We start from the raw sequence: 24,632 nt of genomic DNA, 5'->3' as shown, positions 1-24,632 counted from the left end.
AAAAGCACAGATGAATTGCTTCTGACCCTGCAGTTATCTTAAGCTTGCTAAATTATGTTACTAACTTAAATTTAAGATAATTAAGCTCCGCCAGAAAATACTGAAAACTTTGAAGTACTGCCATCCAGAAGTAATCGCTAAGAAATTGAGAACCCGAAGCCTCATGATATTATTATGTACAAGTCAAACATACAGACAAAGCCAAAGCTTTGAGAATTCAAAGAGAACTCAAACAGAAGGACCAGACCTAAGCACCCTCTCTAATTTCTCAGCTTTGGTGTAATCCTTTTCTGTAAGAGGCCCAGCAGGGAAAGGAGTGATTTCCACAACTAGGTGTGGAGTTGGGAGCTCATCAAACAGAGCCCGGACATTGTTGCAACACACACTTTCTCCATGAGCGCTCTCCCTTCTAATTTGACAACCCTACAATTATTCAATTGCCATATCAAATTTCTCATTGCCGCAATCATTTAAATCATTGACCATGAAGAAAAAAACAATGAATCAAGTAGAAAAGAATACCAAAAAGGAATAAACTTGATCACATTTTGTAAAAGAAAAAAAAAAGTTTTTCATCAGAGATTTGTTATATTATACCTTGTGGGAAGTGGCATCCACAAAGTGATCATCATCTGACAATAAGGATGCAATGCCTTTGAGAAGACGCCTTCCTTCAGATTTAGATGGTACCCTGTAGTTCCTTCTGAGAGTGCCTTTTGTTGTAGGATGCCATTTACTCACTAATTTCCTTTTATCAGCTGCTCCATCAACTAGTCAAACAATTCAAGACAAATAACATATATGGATGTCCATGGTTATTCTCAAGCAAACATGTGCTCCAAACAAATATAAATAAACAGATTAAATTTTGTAAATAAAAAAACATGATGTCTTATTGGTTTAGATTCCAAGACTCTGTTAGGAGTTGAAATGTTGGTTATAATGCTCAACACATATTTGTATCCATATTTAGATTTCAATACTCAAAAAGTCAAACTTGTCCAGGATACCGAACAAAGGACCAAATGCCCAATAATTTTCTCCTCCGATATGAAAGTGCAAGAAGTAAACCGCTGTATGAGAAGTTCAAACCCCACAAACCTGGTTTCCCTTTAAGACTCTTGAGCCACTTAGAGAACCCCAAATCACCAGTTTCACCACCATCACCATCACTTGTTTCCACCAAATCTAAAGCAATTCAATCCATGAAAAAGGTCAAAACTTTGCTCCAACAATAGTATGTAACAAATATTAGTGTGTTAAAAAACGAAAAAGAAACACGCCAAAGACTGAAACTTGAAAGATAAAAGCAGATAAATAAGAAGTAGAGCTGACCTGAGACAAGAGGGTTGGCTTGAGATCCAGCCAAACCAGCCTTCAAGAGAGCATAGAAGATGCAAAGCCTACCAGCCCAGAGAACTGGGGATTCAAGCAAAGAAGCTTTTATAGTAGCGGTAGAGAAGGTGAGGTTGAGGTTTCTTCCTCTGGCAGCCAGAAATCTATGGAGGGCATTTGTGGGTTGACATGGAGAACCAAGGAAGAGAGACTTGGGAAGGAGTAGGGTGGTTGTGGTTGCGGGGATGACAACACTGAAGTTGGAATATGGGATTGTTGACGTTAAGGTGGTCTGCGCTGGGGAAAGAAGCATTTCTGATTTCTTCTCCTCTTCGGATTTTCTTACACTCTTATCACACTGAATGAATGCCAAGCCAACAGCAACGACACAGAGGGAGATCGTTTAGGCAATGGTTGCCTGGCAAACGGTGTCGTATCAGCCTCAGAGGGTCTTGTTGCAAAGCCGTGGGAGGGGCGTCCATCGGATACGGTGGGTGCCGGGTGGCCCACGGTCACCGATATTCAGGAAATAAAAAATATGTTTTTCTTTTTTGTCGTGGGCTAGTAGAACACTTTCTTCATTTTCTGTTTTACTTTTCTATCTTAGTAGCTAAAATTTTAGCAAAAATTTTTCTATTTTGTTTTCATTGGAAAATTGAATATTTTTCTTCTTATGTATCTTAGACAAAATACTTTTCAAAGTGTATTTGAATTTCATATTTTATTGAAAAAAAGATCCATTTACGAAAGTTATTATCTACGTAATGCAATTGCTCACAAACTTGGTTATAAAAAACCTTCAGAAAATTTTGCTCTCTACATTTGCCTTCTTCCTAACCGAGATATCTAAAATGTCTTATGCAAACTTTCGTAAGGATTCTTTATCAATTTCATTTTCCAAATATAAAGGAGAGAGTTTATTTTCATCTTCTCATCATCATTATTATTATTATTATTATTATTATTATTATTGATCTCTCAGACACATTATTTAAAATAAAGAATAGAAAGAAAAATGGCATTGTCAAGATGGATGGATCAGCCTTGCATTTGCAATCAGAATCTCTTTATCCAAATGAGCCAGATTACAGAGAATTGTCAATCTATCATTATCTCAAGTCATGTTATTTACAAAAACCTACATAAATTATGAGGCCTCGTTAACATTAGGAAACCGTGACTCCAACATTGGGTTACCCTCAGCAAACGCCAATCAAACTACCTCAATTCAACACTAACTAAAACTAGCAACTAAGGAGAAACTCCTATATCTTCACAAACCGTATGTCATTTTGACCAAACGCAGTTCCACATGCAGGACATTTTCGATGTCGAATCTCTAGATTCTTTTGAATGCAATGGTTGCAGAATAGATGATAGCACTTACTAATTACAACCTGGCAATTAAATGAATAATTAGTCAATACAAAAGTCCATTTAATCTTAATGCTGCAAATGGACAGCCAAACAAACATTTCAAGTGAACTTTCTTACCTCCTTTGGCCTATCACGGCAAACAAGGCACTGTAAAATAGACTTGCAGAATTTGATTTCGTCTTGAAGTTTCTGTAATGCAGCTTCTCCGGTTTCAGAACTCATCTCAGCAACCTTCATGTTTAACTCCTTGAGCTCCTCCTCAAGGTTCTTCCTGGAATTTCTGCATAAGTTATCATTATCTTTTACAAGTTAAATAATAATCATGAAAATGGTACTTGAAAAAAATGTGGCAAAACAATAACAGGTTCCACAATTAATTATTGCATTCAAAAGTACTCCACCCTAAAAGGTTAAAAACCACTACCTTTCACTTTCTAATTCAATTTGGATATCATCGATATCCTGCTGAATTTGCTCATATTCCTTCTCAGACGAAGAAACAGCAGATTTAAGCCACTTCAACTCCTTCTCAGCATCAGCTAATTCCCACTTTGCAGTTTCCAGATTAACATCAAGATGTCTGCCTTCTTCAGTAGATTTAATGGCTTCTGTCAGAAGAGCCTTCATCTGCATGATCCATACATCAGTTGGTAAAGGACAATAAATGGCAAAGTTATCAGTAGACTAAAGAAAAACTATAACCTGTTCTTCACCGTGGAAAATTCTCATTTTCAGAGATTCAACCGACGCATTTACCAGTTGAAGCTGCTTCACCAATGCCTGCTTCTCAGAATGTAAAAAGCTCTGTGCTTGTTTTGTCTTCACACTTTCGGAAACAAGCTGCATTAAAGATACCATGAGAAATCTATCTACAAGCAGATCAGGCATCCAGCTAAACCATTTAACTTAGTAATAATGACTCAGGAATTGAAGACAATATGAAAAGAAAATTAGAAATACAGATAATAACAATATAGACCTTGATATTGTAGTCATCCCTCTCAGTCACCTGCTGCAAAAGATGCTGGTTTTGTGTCTGCATATCCTCATATGCCTGGCCAATGGTCTGCATGAAAACAAAAAAGCATACAGTAATCCAGCTTATTTATTTATTTTAAAAAAGAATGAAAACAAGGGAAGAACTAGTAAGGCACCTCAATTTCCGATATATATGCCTCTGCCTCCCTGTCTTTGATTCTAATGGCCTCTGTGAGCTCCAGAACATCTCTACATATAAAGTGAAAGTAGCATTGTCAAAAACTTCAATCACACCATCACTGTTTTATTTTCAATATAGAGCCATGGTGAATTACTAAACAGCAACAAAAACATTCAAACTGTTACCACATCCTCTTGGTTACCAATAAATGAAAAAGAAAAGAATCTTTATAGCTAGCAACTCAATTCACTCGAAGTTCCCAACTATAAAATGTCAAAACTTTGAGAACCACAACATAACACCTATTCTGCAGCTATAGCCTTAAGAAAAGCCATTACCCACTCCTAATGCACCAGTTCTGACATGCCCCATTTGAAATTAGTAGCCATATCTTGACAAGAATAGATGCCCTGATTGCCATTTCTTCAGCTTTTAAGGAATAAAGGTATAATTCTAACCCATCAACTTCAAACCCGACCAGGGCATTTCTGCACCTGTACGAGCCTACTTCCTGAACACTCATTTCTAAACAAAACATTCAAAGGGTGGCTGCAAAAAATCCATTCTCCAATACATGCAGAGTGAGATATTCATATTTGGACCAAATAAGAGATTTCAGGAATCCATTCCTCTCTGGACTTATTTCCACCTTTTAATTAATCCGTTTGGAATGCGTCAAATTCTATTTGAACCATTTATGAAAAAACTTCAGGATAAATTTCTATCCACAACTAACATAACAAGTCACATTGCCTGATTGCCTTATTCAACCCAATGAATTCCCCTGGAGCGCAAAGAATGAATGAGAACAGTAGACAGAGAAGGAATTTTGCATGCTTTATGTAACAGGACACAACACTGAACATGACAATTATGGAGCTCTTTTCTTGTCAAAAAATTTGCTGCAACCAAAACCTCCCAATTGGCGAATTATATGATTAAATGAAATAGATTTTAGAATAAACCTCTGTGAAGCATCAAGTTTGGCGGTTAAATCAGCTATTTCTGCTTCAGCAACAGATAGCCTTTGTTGACAAGCAGCTTCAGCTTCTTTGGCAGCTTTCACTCTCAACTCTAGACTATGTTCATCTAAAGCATTTTTCAAAACTTCAGCTTGTGAGCGAGCTCTGCATTCTGATTCTTTGATTTCCATCAAATCTCTGAAGTTTAAAATTTCAAGCTCAAATTAATTTAGTCAAACTATATTTATATATATATATATATATAAATATAATAGTAATCAGTTTTAATTATACCAATATTTATGATCTAGATCGATCAACCAGTTATCACATACAAATGAGTTAAACTCTAGAATGATGTAGATTAACAACCATCATGTTCCAATTTCATATTCGTCCACAGACTTTGCTCGTTCTTAGCTTTTCCCTTAGATAATGATAACTATAACATCACTCTAAAGGTGCAATGAAACAAGTAAAAGCAAAGAGCAATAATAAATCAGAACAAGAGATGTATGCTGATAACCTATTAGCCTAAAATTGATTTACCTCTTGTCATAGGTTTCTTGTCCATGCATGTCCAAGAAAATTTGCAGTTCCAGTTTTTCTTTCTGCAACTTCTCAATCTGCGATATTTTCATTCACATTAGATACTGACATCAGCGGAGTTAGTACAAAAGAGCTTCAAATGTGTCATTTTTGACGAATTTTATTACAAGTTTGAAATCCAATTTTATACGTACTTTAAACTGTTTCATTTTTTTCAAAATGTTCATTTATCACGTTCACATTTATGACTTCACCTAAACCTGATTCTTTTGAATACCAACTAATATATAACCTGGGTTATAAATTTATATCCACAGATGCATGTAGAGGTGTACATAAGACATTAATTGGATTGCTTGGAGAGGGGAAGAGTAATAGAAAATTCTTAGTTTCCAAAAGTTAAGAATATTTAATACACCTGGTAAATAAGTGAAGGCAATTTAACCAAGATAGAGATCTCACCAACGCTTTAAGAGACTCAATCTCAATCATCTGTTCGTCACACTTCAGTGCCAAGCTTTTTTGTTCATTTGTCTACCGAAAAGGCAAAAAAAAAAATGATAAGTTTCAAGAGAAAAGAGTTTTCTAACATTAGAGATGCACATTATGTGATATATATATATATATATATATAAAGGCATTCTCAAAGATGGAAAACAATTTGCGACCAAAAGAAGATAGAAAGCAATTGCATAGATTCAGAACCACACCAAAGGTGGTAAGTTTAAATTTTCTTCGATGTGTGTATTTGAATATGACCAGGGAGGCAGAAAGAGGGGCGTAGGTGGGTCAAAACAAGGAAAGGTCGTGGCTGTTTGATATCTAATAAATAACCATTCAGAAACATAAAATATGAATCTGAAAAAAGCATGCGGTCTGAAACAATGTGGCTAGGGCAATGACAAACTAGATACATTGTTCAAATAGAAATAAATCATTGAGATAGTTCTCCTCCACCAACACCCTTGTCTTTTCTAGTTGTAAGGCCGCATTGAATCAGTAATTCGACCAGTTCATAATAAAAATATAATACATATATGATTTAATGAAGTGGTGGAACGACACCTTCGAGCTCAACAAAGCTTTTAAAGATTGAGCTTCATCACGAAGGGAAAGTGTTTCATGGGCTGTCTCCTGCCATCGCTTCAACTGAGCTTCCATCATTTCCATTTCCTTAGACAAAGATGATGCCATTACACGAAACTCAGCTTTTATGTCCTTTCTCCCTGAAGCAAGGAATGCTTTTATAAACCAGATAATCTACTGAATGTACCTTTAATAATAGTAATAAAAAAAAATAAAAGATTAGTAATTGACCTGAATCCTGGACTGCTTCTTCCATTTTAATCTCAAGGTCATTCTTCTCAATAATACACTTCTGCAGCTGAAGCTGAAGTTCTTCGATCCTGGACTCAGCATTGTCAATGGAGTTTCTTGTCATATCTGCTGACTCTATTCTGGCATTTAGTTCCTTGTCCCTCCTGATGACAAGAGACCTGTCAACCTGAAAGTATACTTTTAAAAGACACTGACATAGGGCAAAGATAAAAAAACATTTGGGAATGCAAACACATAAAATAAAGCAGCTTAACCTGCAGAGCATCTGTCAATCCTCTATATTGCTCCACTTCAGCATTCCAATATTGGAGTTGATCATTTCGCATGGTATATAGTCGAGATGCATGTACATACTTGTCATCGTTCAGTTCATTCTGTGAGAACAAAATATCAAAAGTAATAATCAGTTTATATATATATATATATATAAAAAAAGGAAAAAAAAAAAAAAATTCTCTGATATAGCATCAATATCAGTTTCCAAACAATAAAATTTTCAACTTTATAAACCTGAAGCTCTTGCAATTGTTCTGACAATATTCTATTTTCCTCTTGTGCATCTTGAACCTCAGAAAGTCGATTGGCTGCAAGCATCTACATATTCATGCACCCATAATATCGATGTGTGAGAAGAGAGAGACAGAGATAGAAAGAGAGAGAGAGAGAGAGAGAGAGGAGGGGGAAGAGAGGTGATACCTTTGTTTCCTCAATGGAATTCTTCAAATCCCGTAGACTTATAGTCCTTTCTGCGGACTTCTCAGGTGATAGGTTTCCATTCAATGCACCCGAAGGGGGTGTATGGATTCCAGATGCAACATCCTTTTGCATTTTCAGACTAATTAGTTTTCTTCTACACTCCTCAAGTTCGGCCATGCTATCATCTAGCTCACCTGTCAGCAATGTTATGCACAAATTCAAGAGACAAATTACAAGGCAGTATCTCCTAAAAATAATTGAGTACGCTAGTTTATCCGTCAATATAGTTTCTGAATCTACAGTTGTTGATGTAATCTTGACAACTAGAAATATGCATGTTTGCAATAAATTGATGTATCCATGCATTTATATAGTAAATGTTCAGTACAATATAGATATATTTGAGGTAAACAATTTAAAAAACCTGAAAGGCGTTTAATTTCAGATTGATCCATAGAATGACTGCTAACGTAAGTCTGAATCTGATCAGCATAATCTTTATGCTTTGAGTGAAGAATATCAATCACATCTCGAAGATTTTTAGCCTCTTCCTTTATCATATTATCGATCTTAGATAACTGGATGATAACATCTGAGCATCCAAATAAACAATAAATAAATACAAATTTCCCGAAAGGAAATACAACTTAATCATATGAAGTAATATGCAGCAGATGAATTAACAATTCAACCTCACATCAAGGATATCCTCTGACCTTCTGAAGATAACTTTCCATTTAAAGCCCAAGCAATGCTCTCAATTTTGGCCTTCTGAGCAGCAAAGGTATCTTCCAGGAGTTTCGACAACATTTGAGTGGATGTATGACGCATAGCAAGTGCTTCTTCAACATGTTTACTAATTTCATCATTACCATTAGCTTCAATAGAATCTTTTCCTAACAGTCTACAAAGAAACATCTCCTCCACGGGACATGATGGCATTGAACCTAAAAAGCAAGTCATTGTCAATCTGGTAAAGGTATGAATAAATAAAGTGAATCAACGTAAAATAAAAATTGAGAAAGTACTGGAAGATACCCCGTGAATTGTCAGCATGATCCAAAGTTTGTAAAGCAGTTTGGCATCCTCCAATGCATGCTCCAAGAAGAATTAAATCATCAACCAACTACATACAAAAATATGTATACGGTATATATCAGAAAGTACGTTTCACTTAAACAGCTAAAAAAAAGCACACCAACAAAGTATTCAAAACTGACCTGATTCCAAAGCTGATTCACCGCAATTAACATGTCATCATAAGAACCTTGCTTTTCTTTCAATTTATTTATTTCTGATTCAAGTTTATGCAACCCATTTTTCTGCGACTCTATCTGCTGAAGAAGTTTCTGATTCTGGTAGTGGAGAACGGCTGCATCCACCTGGACACATACACAGACACAAATGTTTGAGACAAACAGGCACATCATAAAGTGAATTCGCAATTTAAGGCCCTGATGAAACTAGGACTCCAATATATATAAATTCCAAACACATTTCCATATCATTTATCAGGTCCAAAATAATGAAATGTCCAACAGTATTTTCCTTTTCCATGCTTCCACTGCAATTAACTAAAAGTATAATTTTCTACACACCTTCCATGTAATGTTACTGAAAACCAAATTCTGTGCATGCTTCGATAAGAATAGAAACCATGAAGTTCAGTTAAATATGCCAAGTACCTCTTATTAGCCTTATAATCACATTATGCAGAAAGCTTCTTGTAAATAAGCTACAAAGATTTCCTTTTACTACAAATAATATAGAACACAATTCTATGCCTGTTTCGGCTAATAATTTATCGAATAAAGCATGGGCACACCAACTGCACAGTTGAAGAACACAATATCCGACACTATTACCATTTGCTAACATTTCTTCACAACCATTCCAGCATAAGTAAAAGCAATAGCTTCAATTCCTCAATTAAGCACAGTTTAAAAAACAATTTTTTGGAATTAAAATTGAAAAAAAAAAAATTCACATACATATATATATATATATATATATATGAATTCCGAATTACGTCAACCATTTTTGTTAGTAACCAATGAGCGTATAGAGTAGAAAACAAGACGAGCAATTGCCAAAAGAAAAATAGAAAGAGGAAGTAGAGAGAAAGTGGAAAGCTTTACAGTCTGATTGTTGGGAGGTGAAGTGGTGGAGTTGCGAGCCATAGCGGATGAAACAGAGTTCAAATGAGGCCTCTTTTTGTCCGGCTCATCGGGGTCTGAGTTATCCATCTACGCTTATGAAACCCTACAAACCATCAGATGTCGACCACCGCCAAACCCTAACAAACTGTTCAGTTGCAGAGCGAGCGAGCGAGCGAGCGAGAGCTCTCATCAGAAGGAAGACGAGAGAATTGAGATTTGGGGCACGACGTCGTTTTATGTGGATTGTTAAATTTAACCACTCGGCTGGAGGGTTGAGCGACAGTCTGAAAAACGCGCAGTTTTCCTGTCGTATCCACGTAAGCAAAGGGACTAATAACTAATTTTTTGCAAATAGATTATGGATAGAGATTTAAAATGGGCCGAGATTGGGCTTAAGTTTAGTTGGGCCAATGATTTAGAAAAAAGCCGAAACCAAGATCACTGTGTAGTCGCATGCTGACCCGTCCATGCATTTTGTAAAGGGGAATTTGGTCCAATACCTTCATAGGATCGAGGTTAATGAATTTTGCCCCCTCACTTGATATCTTTTTTATTCTACCCCTTCAATTTTTTATAATCCCAAAATACCCTTATATTTTTTTTTTTAAATATTTTTTTCTTTCCTTTCTTCGACTTTTCTCCTCCATCTCTTTATCCATAACCAGACCATTAGGAGTCCTCTGTTTCCTTTTGCATCCGCCGGATTGTAAGCGTGGAGACTGTGCGTTTTGAAGGAGATGGTGAAGAGGCGACTCAGAGAGAAAACTGCTGGGTTTTAGAGAGACCTAGGAGCAGAAGCAGAAGTAACAGGTAGGCAACAGCGAAGTAGGAAAGCATGAGGCTCATTCGATCAATCACTGGTAATCTTCTCCTCTCCATTTTCAAATTCTTAAGCTTTTCCCCAGACATTTTCTTACTTGTTTCGCTAATAATGAAATAGTTTTTTTTTAAATAAATAATATATTTTAGATTGTTATTGGGACGGAGGAACTACGCAAGCAGTGTCTCTAATTTTGATTTTCTTTTAGTGGTTTTGGGATTTTTTTTTTTTTGGGAGAAATTGTGAAAGTTGTGTTCTGTTTTTTTTTTTTTTTTTTTTAATAACGGTGGTGGTAAGCATTTCTTGTTGAGAGATATGTATGATGATATGATGCTGGATGGAGTACAGCCAACTAGGGATACATTCCATTCTGTCATCAGTTAGTGGAAAGGTGCTTTCATGTTTGTTATCATGGACTTTCATTCTTTCTGGAATTTTCCGTTTGCTTGATTTTGTTTTGTTGCAGGTGGATAAGCAAAATGCTCATTTCTTTGGTGTTACGATCAATGAGCAACAAGCCGAGTGTGGTATTGTAGTAAGAGTTACTTCAAATGCACAAAGCAAATTTAAGGTATGTATATTTCATATTTTTGCATTTAAATTTTTTATATACCATGTTTGATGACTATGAACTCTCTCTCTCTCTCTGCATCTGCATTTTCTTTTGTGTTGCTGATGTGACATTAAATTTATAATCTAATTGCTTTATTTTCCAGTTACTTTATTTCGAGCAAGATGTGAATGGCGGTTATGGTTTGGCCCTACAGGTACCATATCTTCTTTTCTATTGTGTCTCCAATCCATTTTCCATTTTATAGTGCATATGATTTTTGCATTCTGAAAGCTGTCATGGTTGTTTAAAAAATTTGAAGCATAGATGGAGTCAACAGTGCCAATGATCATATACAATTGGTAGAAATGTTTTGTAATACTCTTGTCATGTTAAACTTTCTGCTGTTATATCCTTCAATTTCTAAGTACTATGCGTCTTTAATTTATTTTCAAAGCATAAAATTGTGGCTGTGAAATTGTGATTTTGAATATCACACATAGGTAGAACTTAAAATTAGTAACCTACCTGTGAATGTGAAAATGATGCTCAACTTGTCTTTTCAAGTGAATGCTTCTTCATCTAGCTTCCAATTTCCACACCCCCCCCCCCCCCAATGAAATCCATGGGTTTGGTCCCTGATGTATGTATTTGTATATATATGCTTCTTCTTCTTTTTTCGTTTTTTTTTTTTTCACATGGATCTGCATTAATTTTTATCTGCTGAATATTAGATTCTTTTCAGATTGTAAATTTTGTATAAAGTTACTTTGTGTTTTTTTTTTTTCCCTAGCTATTACAATGTATTGCTTTGTGTTATAGGTTACTTTATACAACAGTTTAGTTTCTTGATGTAGTGCAGATGAACTCTGTCACTGTTGAGTCGAGGCCAAAGTGCTTGGTTGGCATTATTTTTTATGGTTACCCTTCTTATTGTAGAATGTATGCAGAAGAAACAAGTTACTACTTTTTCTCTAGGTGATTGATGAAATAGATGGAGCTCTTGGTGATGGCAAAGGTGCTGTGGAGGTTATTCTAAAGATGGTAATTGTGTGTTTTCCATTATTGAATGCTGCATATTTATTAAATTTAATTGTCTGCATGCTTATTTGTGTTTTAATATAATTGTAGTTATAGTTATTTTATTACTATAATTGCTGTTGGTGATTAAATATAACTGCTTTCGTTGTTATCAGTTATTGTTGTCATGTATAATTCTTGTTTTCCTTAATGTTTAATGCAAACTGTCAGTTATTGCATTTACTTCATTATCAACATGAGAATCATAAGGGAAATTTACTATTTAAACTCCATCGTTGCACATTATATACGTTAACAGAAACCTCCATTTCTACCGAGGGTAATATATTCAGCTATGGTGGTTTTTATTTCCCAGTGCTCATTATATTTTTCACTTTTATTTTATGTTGTTCATATATTTTTGTGCAGATAAGAAGTCTGATACAGGGAAGGAGAATTTTCCAAATGAAGAAAATCATGAAAGTACATAGAAAGTTTATCATTCATATGGAGTTTCCTTTTCATGATTTCCTGGAAAATGGTACACTCGAAAGTTTATCATTCATATGGAGTTTCCTTTTCATGATTCTTTTCATGCAAACTAGATAGTATTTTTTGCTTATTGACAGCTACTTGCTATCTGCAGGGTTCATATATTTGTTCAACCAACAGTTAATCGTGTTGTCAGCACGTGATCCTTGACTACCATGGCTGATGTTTAATTGCTGTGACAATTTCAAGCCTTTCCATTTCTGATGGGGAACATTGGGTCAAGTTGGGATTAATACCAACAGAGGCTTTTGTAGGAACTGTAATATTCTCTAGGAGCTGTAATATTCTCTAAGAGGTGTAATATTCTCTTGTTTTTATTCATAAAACACTTGTACAATTTCCTCTTGCTAATTCAGATTTTGTTTTTAGTTTTTGTACTTGATTCTCGTGTCAATATGATGTGTAAGGATCCAATTTCATTATTAAATTCTCCATATTATTTGATACGTGGAGAAGCAATAAATAAGAAGGATGATAATTTAAATAGATGGTATCAATCACTTTTACATGAACGGCTCCATGGTAGTATGTCCAAATGAGACTTGTTAGGAGGGAATTAATTGTCTGGCTTTTGTAAACTATTTAAATACATGGATATGAAAGTGTAAAATAAAAATAACAGTTTTCCATTTCTCATAGACTGTCTCGAATACAGGTGATAATATTAAAACAATTTTTTTGACCATCTCTCATTTCTATCTACCCTCATTAACTTCTGTCCCTCTCTCTTATTGTCCCTGCTACCACATTAAATGTATACTGTGTCTTCCTCTCTCTTTCTCTTTTGTTGGTCAGGTACCTTTCAGCCTTCTTTCTTTGCATTGACGAACATTGCAGAAAATCCCAAAATCTCTTCAGTTCAGTTCACTCTCCCTGCATCATCTGAAAATCTTCATTGTGGAGCCCATACACTTCAAAAGGATGTAATTAAATTGTACGTTTCTGCAGATCGGAGTTAACGATTACCTGGTATGTGGATATATATACATATATATATACATAATTTGGCTTTATGCTACTTCTTTACATAATTTTTTTTATCATTTATTATAAATTTTTTCCATCTTAATGTTTTGAAATCATGAACTCCCAATAGTAAACATAAATGGCTTAATAACTAAGCCAAAAAATAAATACAATATACTTCATATTAATTTTGTTAATTGATTTTACGAAAAAAATTTCCTAAAATATACTTTACGTATAGGTGATAGATAAAGTCAAAATCAAATAATCACTTAGCCTTAGCACAATACTAGTAGTGAGGAAAAAGTATGAATTGGTACGAACAAAGGAGGCGTTATAAACTATGAACAAAAAATTAAATATAATATTATAAAAATGAATCAAAAATGTTTTGTTTGAATTCACAGAAAGATGATATTGAAGTCAAATTTAGAGCATTAGACCTTTCAATGGATCGATTTAATTAATAAATATATATATATATATATATATATATATATATTAGCCTAAGAATAAGAATTTAATTAGTCAATATTGTATTAAAAAAATAACATTTACATGGTCAGAAAGGGAAAACATTGACCAACTACAAAACTCGTTTGTCTTCTCTATCCAGCAGCTAGTACCTTCTATCAGCTTTCACAGGGTGTGTTATAAATATAAATATGTGTACATATATGGCAACATTTTTCCCTTAAACAGCATTTGTACTCATTTACATAAAATGCATTCCTATTTTATCTTTACTCATTTATTGAAAATGTTTGTATTTGTATTTAAAATGCTATTTCAGTAGGCGTTAATAACATAATTGTTTGGCTTATTTTCTGTACTCATTTACTAAAAATGTATTTGTATTTTTTCATTACTTTTGCTTCAGGATTATAGTTAAACCTTCTAGCAAAGATTCTATGATTGCAGAAGTAGATACTTAGTATGTTTTGAATTGGTAAACTCTTTGTGCTCAATGTCACAAATTTCAATTTTACTGTTCTACGATGGAACATGGAGTGTATGTTCTAAAGGTACCTGGAGATACCAACGTCAAAGAACGAAGATTATACGTATCAAAAGGAATTGTACGTTGGCCGAACTTGAAGATGTTGTCTACAACGCTCTCAACTTAGATTCTACACAACATCAATTAATCTTCAAGTTCATATACCATGTGTGTTTGTCATATGAGCCGTACGTTGTGGAAAATGATGAAGACCTACAAAGTTTTATAGAAGAGTATAGTTCACACAGACCTCAAGACAGATCTCCACTTAATGTTGATGTGTTATCCAGGGTTCCAAAGAGTATTAATACTGCTGGATGTGTTGTGAATAGTATACCTACAAGTTCAGGATTTATGACTAATGCCCCACTATCTGCAGTTCCCGAGATAGCTACTTGTACCTCTGATGCCGACATGCAGTCCCCAGCGACCGAACTTCATGTGCCGGAAACTCAACCTGGATTCTCTGAAAATCAAATTTGTGAAAACAATGTGCAATCTGTGGAACATGATCATGATAATGAGCATTTCAACATTAATGATATGAATGAATATCGTGGACATGATTATGATCAAGATGAACAATTTGAGGTTGAGGTCAACACTGATCGTAGTGAAGATGGGTTACGAGACATTTGTTGGACCCAACATTCGGGACTTTCAGCTGGTGATAATCGACATGGTGAGTCTCCTTATGGTAGTACTCCAATTGATAATGTGAATGATGATGTGCTTGCCTCTCCTTGTACCGAAAACCATTTGGACATTCGATAGGATTCGACCGCAACCATGGCTGAACTTAGGGTTAACCATCGCTTCTCATCCGTCGATGCCCATGAAATCATTCGAATCAACCAAATCTTTGCGAGTAAGAATGCGCTACAGAAGAAGATTAGTCTTTATGCACTAAGGAGAAATTTTGAATTCAAGGTCAAGAAGTCGGATAGAGTCCGATATGAGGTTGTATGTGCAAACGACAATTGCATGTGGCGAATGCGTGCTACCAAACTACATGGTGATAATACAGAGGCCTTCATGATTAGGGCCTTCAAGGATAAGCATATTTGCTCTTTAAATATCATGAAAAGGGATCATCGTCAAGCAACAAGTTCAGTTATCGGAGACATCATCCAGCCAATGTTTGATGGGATTTCAAGGCAATACAAACCTCGAGATATCGTGCATGACATTCGCTCTAATTACGGAGTAAACATAAGCTACAACAAAGCATGGGCCGCTAAGGAAGTTGCACTATCGGGTTTGTGGGGCACGCCAGAAGATTCATATGCAAAACTTCCTTTATGGAGTCACGTTTTGAAGAGCAAAAATCCGAGCACGTTTACTCGAATTGAAACTGATGATCAAAACATATTTTTATATTTTTTCATGGCACTTGGAGCTAGCATTAGAGGGTTCCAGCATATGCGGAGAGTCGTAGCTGTCGATGGAACTACACTGAAGAATAGATATAGAGGTTTGTTATATATTGCATCATGTTTGGATGGGAACAATCAAATTTATCCACTTGCTTATGGAATAGGCCCTAGGGAGACGGATGCGGCTTACACGTGGTTTTTTGAGAGCTTTAAAGAAGCGTTTGGGGATGATCCGAATATAGCTTTTATATTGGATAGACACAAGAGCATTGCAAAAGCAATACGTACAGTTTTCCCTAATAATCACCATGGCCACTGCACATATCATCTTGGTACAAATTTACGTGCTAAGAAGTTTAAAGGTAATGTCAACGCGATTATATCAACTTTTAATGATGCAGTTAGAGCATATATTGTTGAGGATTTTGATAAGGCCATGCAGCTTTTAGATGGGGTTAGTATTGAAGCTGTACAATATCTCAAGGATGCAAGTCCTTCAAAATGGGCTAGATCACATTTTCCGGGCAATAGATACAACATAATGACAACTAACATTGCAGAGAGCATGAACTCTGTGCTTATTGATGCTAGGGATAAACCTGTTTTGCCATTACTAGATCACATTCGTGATGTCTTGCAAAGGTGGTGGTATGAACGTCGAACTAACGCTGCTGCAATGCAAACTTCTGTTACTAATTGGTTGGAAAAAATCATGCAAGACCGCTCAAATAATGGCAGAGGCTTACGTGTTATGCCAATGAACTTATATGAGTTTCAAGTTGTTGGCCATGGCATGTTCGTTGGAGTTGTTAACTTAGAAAATAAGACGTGCTCATGCAAGGAATTTGACATTGATTGATTTCCTTGTGTCCATGCAATTGCAGCATGTAAGCATCGACATATTTCTCCATATTTCCTTTGCTCGGCTCATTACTCAGTTGACTCACTCCGTTATGCATATTCGGAAACCATATATCCACTTGGAGATAAATGTCAGTGGCATGCTCCAGATGATGTAATAAACCAGGTTGTACTTCCACCTCAAATTGGCAAACAGTCAGGAAGACCGAGAAAGAAGAGGATTCAATCTCAAGGAGAGGAGCGTCATCAATATAGATGCGGGAGGTGCAAACAGGTTGGTCACACTAGCCGATCATGCTCCGCCGCCGTACCTCTTGATAGCACTAACAACCAACAGCACCACTAAAACGAACGCCCATCAATCGCATGATGCTATATTCAGACAATGAGGCCATGTTATGTGGTATGCGTGTGTATGAAATGTAGTCAGGAATGCAATTAGTTGGTCAACCGCGTAACATGTGTTTTAGCGTAATAGACGTTGGCTTTATGTGTTCTTTTATTGTCAAATTCATCTGTCGTATTGTTTTGATAACATATCATTCCGTCTTCAGTTTTTGGTTCAGTTGTTTGTATGTTTCTTACTATTGCATGGATGATATTACTGCCCAATGGTAATGACCAATGCATCATCGGTAATTGACATTTGTACACCGTCGTAAAAGACTCACAACAATTCCATCCGGCAACTTCAATCATGTGTGTTCCAACCAATAACATGCTAAATGTAGCATTATTAATGATAAATTCTGGCAAATTAAGTGATCAAACGGCATTAAAAAATGAAAACGTTCAATTTGTTTTTTATTCAAGAATTACCGAAGGTTTCGTCGGTAATTACCGAAACCCTATAGCAATCACATTTTACCAATTTTTTGGGCCCCACAAGTCCCCTAAGGTGTGTTGAATGCAAAAAAATGAAAAATATGGATTCTAAAATTATCCTAAGGAGAGAAAATCCCAAAATTGCTTAAAAAGTTCTCAAATTTTGCAAAAAAATGGGATGACTATTCACCCTCGGTAATTCCCGAGGAAACCGTCGGTAACCACCAAATTCCCTCTGGAATAATTACCGATGGTTTCGTCGATAATTCCCGAGGGTGAACAGTCCATAAAATTTTACCAATTTATTTGGACCCCACAAGTCCCATAACGTGTGTTAATGCAAAACCATGCAAAACAGGGATTCTAAAATTGTACTAAGGAGATAAAATCCCAAAATTTCATAAAAGTGTCTCAAATTTTGCAAAAAAATAGGATGATTGTATTCCCTCGGTAATTCTCGAGGAAACCCTCGGTAATCATCAAATACCCTCTGGAAAAATTACCGACGATTTTGTCGGTAATTCCCGAGGGTGTATAGTCCATCACATTTTACCAATTTGTTGGGACCTACAAGTCCCATAATGTGGGTTGAATGCAAAAACATGGCAAATAGGGATTCTAAAATTATAATAAGTGGAGAAAATCCCAAAATTTAATAAATGTGTATCAAATTTTGCAAAAAAATTGGATATCTATTCACCCTCGGTAATTCCCGAGGAAACCGTCGGTAACCACCAAATTCCCTTTGGAATAATTACCGACGGTTTCATCGGTAATTACCGAGGGTGAACAGTCCATAAACTTTTACCAATTGTTTGGGCCCCACAAGTCCCATAACGTGTGTTAATGTAAAAACATACAAAACAGGGATTCTAAAATTGTGCTAAGGAGAGAAAATCCCAAAATTTCATAAAAGTGTCTCAAATTTTGCAAAAAAATAGGATGACTGTATTCCCTCGGTAATTCCCGAGGAAACCGTCGATAACCACCAAATTCCCTTTGGAAAAATTACCGACAGTTTCGGCGGTAATTCCCGAGGGTGTACAGTCCATCACATTTTACTTGTTTTTTGGGCCCCACAAGTCCCATAATGTGTGTTAATGCAAAAACATACAAAACAGGGATTTTAAAATTGTACTAAGGAGAGAAAATCCCAAAATTTAATAAAAGTGTATCAAATTTTGCAAAAAAGGTGATGACTGTTCACCCTCGGTAATTCCCGAGGAAATCGTCGGTAAACTACAAATGCCCTCTGGAAAAATTACCGACGGTTTCGTCGGTAATTCCCGAGGGTGTACAGTCCATAAAATTTTACCAATTTTTTGGGCCCCACAAGGCCCCTAAGGTGTGTTGAATGCAAAAACATGCAAAATAGGGATTCTATAATTGTACTAAGGAGAGAAAATCCCAAAATTTAATAAAAGTGTATCAAATTTTGCAAAAAAAGTGATGACTGTTCACCCTCGATAATTCCCGAGGAAATCGTCGGTAAACTACAAATGCCCTCTGGAAAAATTACCGACGGTTTCGTCGGTAATTCCCGAAGGTGTACAGTCCATCACATTTTACAAGTTTTTTGCATTCAACACACGTTATGGGACTTGTGAGGCCCAAAAAACTTGTAATATGTGATGGACTGTACACCCTCGGTAATTACCGACGAAACCGTCGGTAATTATTCCAGAGTGTATTTGTAGGTTACCGACGCTTTCCTCGGGAAGTACCGAGGGTGAACAGCTATCCTATTTTTTTGCAAAATTTTAGACACTTTTATGAAATTTTGTTATTTTCTCTCCTTAGTACAATTATAGAATCCCTATTTTGCATGTTTTTGCATTCAACACACCTTAGGGGCCTTGTGGGGCCCAAAAAATTGGTAAAATTTTATTGATTGTACACCCTCGGGAATTACCGACGAAACCATCGATAATTATTCCAGAGTGGATTTTTTGGTTACCGACGGTTTCCTCGGGAATTATCGAGGGTGAACAGTCATCCTTTTTTTGCAAAATTTGAGAACTTTTAAAGCAATTTTGGGATTTTCTCCACTTATTATAATTTTAGAATCCCTATTTGCCATGTTTTTGCATTCAACACACATTATGGGACTTGTAGGGCCCAAAAAATTGGTAAATTGTGATGGACTGTACACCCTCGGGAATTACCGACGAAAACGTCGGTAATTTTTCCAGAGGGCATTTGTAGTTTACCGACGATTTCCTCGGGAATTACCGAGGGTGAACAGTCATCACTTTTTTTGCAAAATTTGATACACTTTTATTAAATTTTGGGATTTTCTCTCCTTAGTACAATTATAGACTCCCTGTTTTGCATGTTTTTACATTAACACACGTTATGGGACTTGTGGGGCCCAAAAAACAAGTAAAATGTGATGGACTGTACACCCTCGGGAATTACCGACGAAACCGTCGGTAATTTTTCCAGAGGGAATTTGGTGGTTACCGACGTTTTCCTCGGGAATTACCGAGGGTGAACAGTCATCCTATTTTTTGCAAAATTTGATACACTTTTATTAAATTTTGGGATTTTCTCTCCTTAGTACAATTATAGAATCCCTATTTTGCATGTTTTTGCATTCAACAAACCTTAGGGGCCTTGTAGGGCCCAAAAAATTGGTAAAATGTTATGGACTGTACACCCTCGGGAATTACCGACGAAACCGTCGGTAATTTTTCCAGAGGGCATTTGTAGTTTACTGACGATTTCCTCGGGAATTACCGAGGGTGAACAGTCATCACTTTTTTTGCAAAATTTGATACACTTTTATTAAATTTTGGATTTTTCTCTCCTTAGTACAATTATAGAATCCCTATTTTGCATGTTTTTGCATTCAACACACCTTAGGGGCCTTGTAGGGCCCAAAAAATTGGTAAAATGTGATGGACTGTACACCCTCGGGAATTACCGACGAAACCGTCGGTAATTTTTCCAGAGGGTATTTATTGATTACCAACAGTTTCCTCGAGAATTACCAAGGGAATACAGTCATCCTATTTTTTTGCAAAATTTGAGACACTTTTATGAAATTTTGGGATTTTCTCTCCTTAGTACAATTTTAGAATCCCTGTTTTGTATGTTTTTGCATTAACACACGTTATGGGACTTGTGAGGCCCAAAAAACCTGTAAAATGAGATGGTCTGTACACCCTCGGGAATTACCGACTAAACCGTCGGTAATTATTCCATATTGAATTTGGTGGTTACCGACGGTTGCCTCGGGAATTACCAAGGGTGAACAGTCATCCTATTTTTTTGCAAAATTTGATACACATTTATTAAATTTTGGGATTTTCTCCACTTATTATAATTTTAGAATCCCTATTTGCCATGTTTTTGCATTCAACACACATTATGGGACTTGTGGGGCCCAACAAATTGGTAAAATGTGATGGACTGTACACCCTCGGAAATTACCGACGAAACCGTCGGTAATTTTTCTAGGGTTTATTTGTTGGTTACGAAAAGCGTTTCTGTAATTACCGATGGTGAATCGGGAATTATCGATGCACCATCGATAATCATCTTTGCTTTAATTTTTACCACAACCGAGGGTTTTTTTTTTCTTTTTTCTTTTTTTTTTTTCAACGGTTGTCATTAGTAAAGATAAGTTCAGCATATTAAGATAACATTAGTATAACATTAGTATAGACTATCATAACATTAAACATACGATCTACGTTGAAAGTTTATTAAAGTACAAATCAACAGCATATTTTTTTCTAAAAAACATAATGTCTTGTGGACCAAATGAAGGGTTCTTCTCACTACTCATGTATTCAATAAATTTTAGAGCGTAGACGCCACAATCACCCCTGCAGAATAGCATTAATGATTAGCATTAATGAAAACCAACCACGTGTATTTTCACACGTAACCACAATAAAAAACAGCAGCAATACAAGTTGTTTGAAATGACAACACATTCATACCCATTATCTTGGCGGGGTGTATCTTTGATCATGGTCATCGTGAATGGATCTAAAGTGGGAGGCACGTCCGGATTCTTCTCGTAATATCCCCCATCCCTCAATAGGTAAGGCAGCATATACGTAAGGCATTCCGCATTCTTCAACTCTCTATTCTGGACATATTTATTTCCCATATTTGGATCGTATAAATCAATATGCCGGGCCTTCAAGTCCACACATGCTGCCAACCAATGTGTCAGGACCCGTCCAAAGTTCCCCACCGGAACCCTAGACAAGCCCTGATCCCAGGGAAACCCTACCGGACCCTTCTGTGGAAGATCCGGCAGAACCTCCCCTAAGGGATGAACTTACCACAAAATTTCCTGCACTGAAAACACACTTCTATAATTGTTCCCTTATTCCTCCCACAGTACGACGAACTGGTTCCACAAATTTCAGCACTCCAAAATAAAAATACAGTAATCCAGTGCAATACAAATACATAAGTGTCCCATACAGTATACAGAGCTTTATGAAGTACTACAAAATACAGAATACAGTAAAAGTGAAAGAAATAGTACAACTGCAGTAAAAGAAGAACAAGGTACTGCACGAACAAATACAGCGAGGAAGATCGAGTCCGCTCCGAGTGAACACCGACAACCTGGTACCTAGAGGAACGGAATTTAAGAGTGTGAGATGCTAATCATCTCAGTGAGCGACCCTACTACTCTACACTATCATACCACGGTAATAGGTATATAAATAATAATTATGTGGAAATAATAATGTCTCTCAAAACCCTTACAATTCTCTCAGTTGGAAAGGTTCCCCTTTTAAAACATTTTCACAAAACCCTTTATTCATATTTCCCGAAAACCAAGACATCAATTAAATACCAGAAGCGGTAACAATTATATTTTTAATTCCAATTCAGTTTCCAAACATTTTATTTTTAAAACACAGTTCTGAAAATCATTTGATGCACCCACTATATACCAGTGGCGCCAACAGTACCCAGCGTCCCAAGGTACCGCCAGACAGGAGGTTATAGAAAGAAACCGGCATACGGTCGCGTGGCGTCCCACTGCGCCGCTGCTAACCTGGTGTCCCGGCCAAAGGGGGGTGGCCGCCCTCTCCGATGGCATCCACAGGACACCCTCATAATATCAACCGCGCGCTACTCACACCCACCTGCGCGCTAATCACAACCGTGTGCACACTAACCATATCACATATACCATATCACATAATCAGAACACCAGTACGTGCACGGTGCATCTAAAAATTATAAAATCCATAAATTTAAATCATAAAACAAATTTCACATTTTTCATAAGCATAGCGGGCATAATCCATCCGCTTGAACCGGGAAATTCTCCACAATTTCCTTATAATCCATACCATAAATTCCATGATTTTCAAATCCACCAACTCCCAAATCCATCAATTCAAATATCCACATTTTTTCCAAGCATAAATAGTTTCTCGAAATATCATAATCAAATCCCATAATATTTTATGGGCATATTTCATAAAAATTGAAATCACCAACATAACCAAATATTTTCCTTGAAATATTTGAAAATCAAATCGTGCCCAATTTACCATTAAAACCACACCAATTTCAAAATCCTCAAAACCATAAAATAATTCCACACGGCATAAATTTGTAGAATTCGCATTTTCTTAAATCCAATAAATTCATAAATAATTCTACAATAAATCCAATAAATATTTGGCACATAGAAATTAAATTCCAAATATTTAATTCACACATAATATATTCATCAATTAAATTCCCCAAAATTAATTTGAAGGTGGGTCACTCACCTTGTGCACGTATCTCAATCAAGATCCTCCGCAGGATCGACTCCGCTACTTGCACGTGCACCTAAAACATCCACAGTACCAAAACCACAAATATTAATATTTTATTCGGGTAATCCCCAAATGGGTACCCGAGGAGCGAACACCAAACGATAACTAAAATTTACGAATGATATACCGAATCGAAGCTCGAGTGATGCTAATCACAGATCCGGTCTTAATTTCCGATGATCGTACCCGACGGGGTCGGAATTTTATCGGGAAGCTTTTCGGGTTTCGGCTCTGCAATTCTCCCAAACCGTCGCGAATTGGTGGAAACGGAAGTCGGATTTGGGTTCAGGAGGTCGAACACTGCGGACTGGAGCTGGCCGGAATTTTCGGGGTACTCGCCGGAACAGTAATTTCCGGCGGGCCGCCACATCACCGGCAACCGTCGCCGGAACAGTAATTTCCGACGGTGGCCGTTTGCTGTGAAATTTTGCAGATTTGTAGATCGTGAGGAGAGCAATCCAACGGGACCGACGGTGAGCAAAACGGAGGTCGGACAGCGGAGAAATCACCGTTTGAAGATTTTCGACCCCTCGCCGGAAAACGCTCCGATCCCGGCGCGTCGGTGGTCCGATGGCCGTGATTTTTGGTGGGTAAGCCGGACTTGAGGAGAGGATGCTGGGTGTATGGCGCGTGTACTGTATATCGGCCGGAATAGTGCCGATTCGCGGTGGCCGGCGGTGGAGGGGAAAAATCGCCGCCAAACTTCGGACGTCCGATCCGGGCGCGTCCGGCGGCCGTTCGCCGTGAAATTTGGAGGTTTTGCCGGAAATGAGGTGGGCAAGCTTTCTGTCCGGCGCATGTACAGTAACTCGGCCGGAACAGTGGCAAAATCCGGTGGCCGGTGGCCGGCGGTGGCTCTCTCTCTCTCTCTTTCTCTCTCCTCTCTCTCTTTCTCTCTCTTCTTTCTCTTTCTCTCTCTTCCCCGAGAGTTTTTCAAAATTAAAACCCTGTGTGACACTGTTCATGCCACATGGACCACTCAGAAGCTGACACGTGGCATTTCACTGTTCACGACCCAAAAACATTAAAATAATACAATATCCGATAAACTTCAAACGTCCATAACTTTTTAACCGGATGTCCGTTTTGAGCGTGCCGCTAGTCTGTGAACTCGTATCGACGAGCACTTCACAACCATGCATGAGTCAAAGCTCAATTCCCCATAAACAAAAAGTCAACTCCGGCACCCCTTGGACAGTTTGGACCGCAACTTGTTTCGTCCATAACTTTCAAACCGTAGCTCCGTTTTCGACGTGCTACCAGTCTACGAACTCGTG

The 24,632-nt window shown here is 36.9% G+C and overlaps 3 protein-coding genes across 7 annotated transcripts; 1 reads left to right on the top strand and 2 right to left on the bottom strand.

Annotated features, from left to right (window-relative positions):
- Window positions 1-131: 131 nt before the first annotated feature.
- On the bottom strand, window positions 132-1,821 carry LOC107415047 (uncharacterized). Its single transcript, XM_016023313.4, has 4 exons — window positions 1,336-1,821; window positions 1,102-1,188; window positions 598-770; window positions 132-423 (listed from the first exon to the last, which is right to left on the bottom strand). The coding sequence occupies exons 1-4, from the start codon at window positions 1,646-1,648 to the stop codon at window positions 229-231; spliced, it is 768 nt and encodes a 255-aa protein (XP_015878799.2). The 5' UTR covers window positions 1,649-1,821; the 3' UTR covers window positions 132-228.
- A 558-nt stretch (window positions 1,822-2,379) lies between these two features.
- LOC107415048 (E3 ubiquitin-protein ligase BRE1-like 2) lies at window positions 2,380-9,813 on the bottom strand. Of its 5 annotated transcripts, none has more exons than XM_060816466.1 (19): window positions 9,555-9,813; window positions 8,637-8,798; window positions 8,455-8,542; window positions 8,133-8,363; window positions 7,841-8,008; window positions 7,417-7,610; window positions 7,231-7,314; window positions 6,975-7,094; window positions 6,700-6,886; window positions 6,448-6,623; window positions 5,845-5,916; window positions 5,383-5,459; window positions 4,837-5,031; window positions 3,867-3,939; window positions 3,692-3,778; window positions 3,415-3,552; window positions 3,137-3,339; window positions 2,830-2,992; window positions 2,380-2,732 (listed from the first exon to the last, which is right to left on the bottom strand). In XM_060816466.1, the coding sequence occupies exons 1-19, from the start codon at window positions 9,660-9,662 to the stop codon at window positions 2,601-2,603; spliced, it is 2,658 nt and encodes an 885-aa protein (XP_060672449.1). In that variant the 5' UTR covers window positions 9,663-9,813; the 3' UTR covers window positions 2,380-2,600. The 5 variants fall into 5 exon arrangements, with proteins under 5 accessions (XP_060672449.1, XP_048327682.2, XP_060672450.1 ...); XM_048471725.2 differs by having other exon boundaries at window positions 6,448-6,608; window positions 9,555-9,812; XM_060816467.1 differs by lacking the exons at window positions 8,455-8,542; window positions 8,637-8,798; window positions 9,555-9,813 and having other exon boundaries at window positions 8,109-8,249.
- An 898-nt stretch (window positions 9,814-10,711) lies between these two features.
- LOC125419683 (chaperone protein dnaJ 15-like) lies at window positions 10,712-14,371 on the top strand. The gene is made up of 5 exons (XM_060816848.1): window positions 10,712-10,966; window positions 11,112-11,162; window positions 11,924-11,989; window positions 12,395-12,506; window positions 14,364-14,371. The coding sequence occupies exons 1-5, from the start codon at window positions 10,733-10,735 to the stop codon at window positions 14,369-14,371; spliced, it is 471 nt and encodes a 156-aa protein (XP_060672831.1). The 5' UTR covers window positions 10,712-10,732.
- Window positions 14,372-24,632: the final 10,261 nt, after the last annotated feature.

Source organism: Ziziphus jujuba, chromosome 4 (genome assembly GCF_031755915.1).
Source record: "Ziziphus jujuba cultivar Dongzao chromosome 4, ASM3175591v1".
Taxonomy (NCBI): domain Eukaryota; kingdom Viridiplantae; phylum Streptophyta; class Magnoliopsida; order Rosales; family Rhamnaceae; genus Ziziphus; species Ziziphus jujuba.
Note: the sequence above shows the minus strand (reverse complement) of the source record. Positions and strands in the feature narration are given on the sequence as shown.